The sequence below is a fragment of the Aegilops tauschii genome, chromosome 6 (genome assembly GCF_002575655.3).
Source record: "Aegilops tauschii subsp. strangulata cultivar AL8/78 chromosome 6, Aet v6.0, whole genome shotgun sequence".
Lineage (NCBI taxonomy): Eukaryota > Viridiplantae > Streptophyta > Magnoliopsida > Poales > Poaceae > Aegilops > Aegilops tauschii.
The window spans coordinates 310,016,070-310,023,004 of record NC_053040.3 but is presented as its reverse complement, the minus strand read 5'-3'; the positions used below and the strand labels follow the sequence as shown (position 1 = coordinate 310,023,004).

The 6,935-nt window shown below is 40.9% G+C and overlaps 1 protein-coding gene across 1 annotated transcript; it reads left to right on the top strand.

Annotated features, from left to right (window-relative positions):
* The first annotated feature begins 2,561 nt into the window (after window positions 1-2,561).
* LOC109742993 (uncharacterized) lies at window positions 2,562-6,254 on the top strand. The gene is made up of 6 exons (XM_020302087.4): window positions 2,562-3,177; window positions 3,288-3,352; window positions 3,442-3,603; window positions 4,927-4,992; window positions 5,320-5,412; window positions 6,014-6,254. Exons 1-6 carry the CDS (start codon window positions 3,034-3,036, stop codon window positions 6,051-6,053), a joined length of 570 nt encoding a protein of 189 aa, XP_020157676.1. The 5' UTR covers window positions 2,562-3,033; the 3' UTR covers window positions 6,054-6,254.
* Window positions 6,255-6,935: the final 681 nt, after the last annotated feature.

Below are 6,935 nucleotides of genomic sequence, written 5' to 3'. Positions count from 1 at the left end.
GATGTTTCTCTAATTAAATAGATACTTATGTACCTAGAAATGATTTTTGGAAAAAAATAAAGAGCAAACTACGAGGTAGCTGCAGTTCAAATTTGATCCGCTTCCTTCTGAATCGGCGGGAATTTGTCTTTTTCACCAGAGGTGGATCAAAACTTTTTACACCCAACCATTTGGTTAATTGTGCACTAAATATGTCCTAGTATTTTAAAAGAATTGATTTGGTACAATTTTGCAACAAATATATGGTAGGTCCTTCACAAAAAAACCTCATTTCGGGCACTCGAAAAATGGAAAATTAATTTTCCGTGCAAATAAAATGAAAACTCCCTTAGGCAACATTGTTTGGAATTCCAAGATGCACCCTTGTGCACAATATGAGATCATTTGAACAAACTATGCCATGAATGTGGCCATAAGATTGATCATTTGGCTTGAAAGCCATGAATCTTCACGCATGATAGCTCATTTTTAGAACACTTTTTAAAAATAATTTCCGTATTACAAGTTTATTATTTTTCCTGGAAACTTGGTCACATATAATGACACAATGGGAAGGTTTTCCAATTTTTTGTTTTTTTTTTAATTTTTTATGCCCGTTTCAAAATGCGGTCAAAATGGCGGGCTTGACCGTTCCTAGCTATTGGTTCAATCTTGGAAAACTTTTGATGTTTCTCTAATTAAATAGATACTTATGTACCTAGAAATGATTTTTGGAAAAAAATAAAGAGCAAACTACGAGGTAGCTGCAGTTCAAATTTGATCCGCTTCCTTCTGAATCGGCGGGAATTTGTCTTTTTCACCAGAGGTGGATCAAAACTTTTTACACCCAACCATTTGGTTAATTGTGCACTAAATATGTCCTAGTATTTTAAAAGAATTGATTTGGTACAATTTTGCAACAAATATATGGTAGGTCCTTCACAAAAAAACCTCATTTCGGGCACTCGAAAAATGGAAAATTAATTTTCCGTGCAAATAAAATGAAAACTCCCTTAGGCAACATTGTTTGGAATTCCAAGATGCACCCTTGTGCACAATATGAGATCATTTGAACAAAATATGCCATGAATGTGGCCATAAGATTGATCATTTGGCTTGAAAGCCATGAATCTTCACGCATGATAGCTCATTTTTAGAACACTTTTTAAAAATAATTTCCGTATTACAAGTTTATTATTTTTCCTGGAAACTTGGTCACATATAATGACACAATGGGAAGGTTTTCCAATTTTTTGTTTTTTTTTTAATTTTTTATGCCCGTTTCAAAATGCGGTCAAAATGGCGGGCTTGACCGTTCCTAGCTATTGGTTCAATCTTGGAAAACTTTTGATGTTTCTCTAATTAAATAGATACTTATGTACCTAGAAATGATTTTTGGAAAAAAATAAAGAGCAAACTACGAGGTAGCTGCAGTTCAAATTTGATCCGCTTCCTTCTGAATCGGCGGGATTTTGTCTTTTTCACCAGAGGTGGATCAAAACTTTTTACACCCAACCATTTGGTTAATTGTGCACTAAATATGTCCTAGTATTTTAAAAGAATTGATTTGGTACAATTTTGCAACAAATATATGGTAGGTCCTTCACAAAAAAACCTCATTTCGGGCACTCGAAAAATGGAAAATTAATTTTCCGTGCAAATAAAATGAAAACTTCCTTCGGCAACATTGTTTGCCATCCCAATATGCACCCTTGTGCATAATATGAGATCATTTGAACAAACTATGCCATGAATGTGTCCATAAGATTGATCATTTGGCTTGAAAGTCATTGATCTTCACGCATGATAGCTCGTTTCTGAGAACACTTTTTAAAATTATTTATCGTATTACAATTTTATTATTTTTTCTGGTAACTTGGCCACATATAATGACACCATGCGAAGGTTTTCCATTCTTTTTGATTTTTTTTGAATTTTTCATGCCCGTTTAAAAATGCGGTCAAAACAGCGGGCATGACCGTTCCTAGCTAGTGGTTGAATCTTGGAAAACTTTTGGTGTTTCTCTGATTAAATATATACTTTTGTACCTAAAAATGATTTTTGGGAAAATTAAAAAGAAAACTATGTGGCAGCTGCAGTTCAAATTTGACCCGCTTCCAGCTGAATTGGCGGAAATTTGTCTTTTTCACGAGAGGTGGATCGAAACTCTTGACACCCAAACATTTGGTCAATTGTGCATTAAATATGTCCTACTATTTTTTAAAAATGGTGTGGTCTATTTTTGCAACAAATATATGATAGGTCCTTCACAAAAAAACCCTATTGGGCACTATAAATGGAAAATGATTTTTGTGTGCAATGCAAATGAAGACCACAAAATCATCATTGTTTGAAATCCTAAAATACACATATGAACACAATATTGAGTCATTTAAACATACAACATGAAGCTAATATGTTGAGTGTTTACCCGAAATAAGAGGGTAAAAAATATAAAAGAAACAAAAGAGAAAAAACACAATTACATAAGCTAGACTCTGATTGGTGGAACCACCTGTCACACGGATCGATGACATGGCAGACATCCTGCCATCTATTGCTAGCAATCCCACCATCCATCCATCCATCTGAAGAAACCCTATCCAGATCAACTCACTCACCCCTCCTCCCTTCCTTCCGCCCGCCGCCTCCCTCTCTCTCTCCCCGATCCAGATCGACGCCGCCACCCCTCTCTAACCCTAGCCTTCCTGTCACCGGTAGCGGCGCCCTCCCTCCCTCGCCCTCTCCTCCTCCCCTCCTCACGGCCGCCTCCACCCCGCCACAAACCCCGGCGACCCACCCCGTCTCCGTGCCTGCCTCGGCAACCACCTCCGTCGCGCGTCTGATTCCCATCCATGTCCGCGCCGGCTCCGTCTCTGTCTCCTTTTGTGGGAGGTGATCCGCACCTAGCCCCACGGCGGGGAGGGGTGGCGACGGCCTCGTGTAGATCCCATCCGGACCCCGTAGCAGCCAGTGTTGCCGCCCCCACCTGCTCTCCTCTGCTCCGGGATCCATCCATCCACTAGGGTTCTACGGCCGACCGGAGTCCAGGCCATGGCGCGGAAGATGCTCAAGGACAGGGAGGCGCCCGCCGTCGCGTACGGCGGCGAGGAGAGCTACGACTACGACCTCTTCGTCATCGGCGTCGGCAGCGGTGTCGTCCGCGGCTCCCGCACCGCCGCGGGATTCGGAGCCAAGGTCTGCGCCCCCCTCCGCTTGCTTGTTTCCTCTCCCCGCCCCCCGCATCCCGCGGTTTGTTATTCAGCTGAGATTCGGTTGGATGAAATTCTGAGGTGATTTTCGCGCAGGTTGCGATCTGCGAGCACCCGTTCCACCCTATCAGCTCGGATTGGCTGGGAGGACACGGCGGAACGTAAGCACAATCCTGAATTACTTCCTTCTCTGCATTTTTGTTGCTGCAATTACGCTCTGAATCTATCTGTGTGTGCTCGCTGCATCTAGGTGCGTGATACATGGCTGTCTTTCGAAGAAGATACTAGTGCATCAAAGTTACAGTCTGCACCATGTTGCTGGAAAAAGTTTCGGGTGCAGGACGCCAAGAATTTCGGGTGGGAGATCAATGGGGACATCAACTACAACTGGAAAAAGTTGCTGGAAAACAAGGTCAGACACATCACCTTGGTCGAGCACATTCATCATTCATACTCTTGTAGAAGTTTGGTTCCAAGTACAGCACTTCAGCCACAAAGTTCATGGCGCATCATAGTTACAGTCTGCACCATGTTGTAAAAAAAGCATGTTGGAGTGTGATAGTCAGATAGCCGGTTCATATATAGTAGTACATTAGATTTCTTCTGTATTGTTTTGTTAAAATTCAGTTTTGATTGTATTCGTGCGGCTAGCAAACAAGTTAACATGGGCCGACGTTTTCTGTTGTAGCTGGAGCGGATCGTCGGAATGTCGTCTGCGCGGAGGCTAATTTCTTCCAACAAGGATATGTTTGTCTTCTGCTGACCATGCGCATGAGCGTATGACGGCCTTGCCGACTAGTAGAATTTTGGAACATGAGCTGAAAATCCGCTGTTGACTAGTCTAGCTGAAAGTGCATGTACCTGAAGTTGCGGTAGCGGATTATTACCTTGTAGAGGGTTAATGCTTCCAAATTTTTTAGCATCGATCTTGAGCATCTCTTGGTTCTACGGAGCTTAGTCGTTGTGCCAAAAGTCACCAGTTTGGAATTCTGGGAAAAGATTCAACTGCCTTTTTTTAGCATCGACCTTGTCTTATTGATTAGATAGATACAGTTGGTGCAGCAGATTGAAAAACCTCGAAACGAAATCTTTCTGATCCCTAGGGAAGACGGTCAAATTGGAAGAAAATCCATACACTGACGACCTCATTGCCTGCATCCTGTAGAAGTATAAGATAACCAAAAGTTCAGCAAAATAAAGTCTCCACACTCATCGCCGTTTCACTCTGTTCCTTGCTTCCTAAACCTGCACCTGTAGTAGCTTATTGTTATCCTGGTTGTTTTGTTGCTATCAATATTAGTCCCATGTTTTGTTTCCTTGCATGCTTACTACTACAATCTATACTACTGCTATTGTCATATCTACTTCTTGTGGTTCCCTCAAATTATGTATATCTGCTATTGTCATATCTCTATTCACATGTAATCAAACATCTTTGTACTACTGTTGTTGTTGTATGGCAAACACCAGAGGCAAATCATATTTGTGATGCAGTTTCTGTAACTTGGCGTTTCTACATGGCTTGTTTATATTGGCAATTATACACTGATGATGATGTTTACCTGCATTGCTTAATTTTGTTTATCTTGATCTTGACAGAAAAACATCACATGTTTCTTTTCTGTCTAAGACATAACAAACATGTCTTTTTCATTGTTGAGCTTAATTATAGGCTCTTGTGCAGCAGCAACCGTTGATTTCAATTTCAGCTGATCAATCATCTGTCCTTGTGCAGCACAAGGGTTCCATGGGGATACAACAGCAGCAGGACGACCATGACTCCATCAATTGCAAGCTCCAGGTACTAATCCCACTCAGCTCTCTCCTGCAGCGCATCCATTACTAATACCCTTGCTGCCCCCAAATCTTGAGCGATGAGATAACGTCATGGAGAGTGGGATTTTTTGTTTCCTAGCTTAGCAATTGAGTTCAAGCAATGTAATATAAGTATGAGCACTCAGCTATTGTACAACTGTTTGCATATTTGTTTTGTATTTTTTATAAATGATGATAGTTTGTGCAAGATGTTCACATGTTAATTTTTGTTGACTAAAATCTCTTATGCCCTTGACTTAGCTTGACCCAGAACAGATGCATACTAACCTTCACCTTGTTCTTTCTCTCGCAGACTCGAAGGAGGCCCTATGCAAGGCACCAAGGTGCATGGTGCTCGCAAGCGACGAACGGAGGCTATTCGACATCGGCTACACAAACCACCATTGTGAGCTCCTCTCTTTGCTATGATACAACCATGCTCTGTTTCATGGGTTAGTTAGGATTTTGATGCTTTTTGTGCCGTGGTTGAGTCCTTGCCGACTGTTGTGTCGATGATCAACTGCTGGTGCCTAATCCGGCTATTTTATTTGCTGCTGGTAATTAGTTGTATTAGAGTGCCGCTGGTTTATTAGGATGTGGCTGAAACCATTGGATGGCCTTCCTGTACATGTTATCCAGAATTAGTACTTGTCCCATTTTTTGTTTCCATGCTGGACATGTTATGGTTCAAGTGTCGATGATGTCTAGTAGATAGTTTGCTAGCTATTTACCTGCTGCTGATTGATGCTCTTGTGGTTAGCATTATACTCCTGGAATCATATTATATTATATCTAGTGTTCTTCTGGTTCTGTGAAGATGCATCACAAACATCTAGGTCTTTGAAGTTGGCTGAATCTGTTGATTTATCATATATTTGGCCCATAAATTTATATTTCTATGAGATCTCTTTCAATAGTCTGTACACTAAACCTGGAGGTTTGCAAATCTACTCTTAGGAATAATAGCGACTCTAATGCTGGTAGCCTATGTGTTCACTCTTTTACAGGAGCTCCAGGTCTATGAAATTTGAAGTTCGAAGCTCATAGCCCTACTCAGCAAAGAGCCGTGTAGACTGTAAATATTGTAATATTGTAATAGTAGGCATATTTGGGTTGTAATACACTATGTACAGATTGTGGTAGACTTAGTTGTATTTGGTAAACTATATTTGTATGACCTACTTGTATTTGGTGAACTATATTTGTACTGTTCCGTCTGAAATATTGACTATGTATGTGATTTGAAAACGTGTGGAATGGAAACCTGACTCGTGGGACCCACTTATGAAAATAATTTGAGCAGTTTTGAATTTTCTGTAAAGTGGGCCCAATGTGTGAGATGATGACAAGTGGGACCAGCTCCAAAATATAATGGCCCAAACAATGTTAAAAGGCCCCGGACCAAAAATAAATAAAAGGTTGAAATGGGCTTGGCCTGCTTAACTTACAGAAAAATAAATATTAAAAAGGCTGAATTAATGGGCTCGGCCCATGTAAAACACAGAACTGGACCGGGCTGATTCTTATCCACGTCAGCTTGCCGCACTGGATCCTACATGGTCTGGGGAGGCTGCTAGTGACCAAAATTTTGGTCAAAGAATCAACGACCTTTTATAGAAAGTCGTTAATTTCAGTTTACGACTGCCAGCTTTTGACCTTCTGTTTTTGGTCAAAAAATGTCGCAAATGAAAAACAATGACCTTTTAGCGGCCAATAGTGAGGGTCACAAGTTGACATATTTCTTGTATTGATATCAAGAACAATAAAATCTACGGGCACATAGTTCCTATTTGCAACAATAAGAACATCATTAATTCTTCCCATAGGTTTCTTAATAGTGGAATCCGCAAGGTGCAAGTTTAAAGAGCAATCATCAAAATCACGGAAACCTAGCAAATCACACAAAGTTTTTGGAATCGTGGAAACACT

Bases quoted from the DNA above. Each gene is read 5' to 3' on its own strand.
- LOC109742993 (XM_020302087.4), top strand. From the start codon at position 3,034: ATGGCGCGGAAGATGCTCAAGGACAGGGAGGCGCCCGCCGTCGCGTAC. The intron at 3,178-3,287 runs GTCTGCGCCCCC...ATTTTCGCGCAG, and splicing joins CCGCGGGATTCGGAGCCAAG to GTTGCGATCTGCGAGCACCC. The intron at 4,993-5,319 runs GTACTAATCCCA...TTTCTCTCGCAG, and splicing joins CCATCAATTGCAAGCTCCAG to ACTCGAAGGAGGCCCTATGC.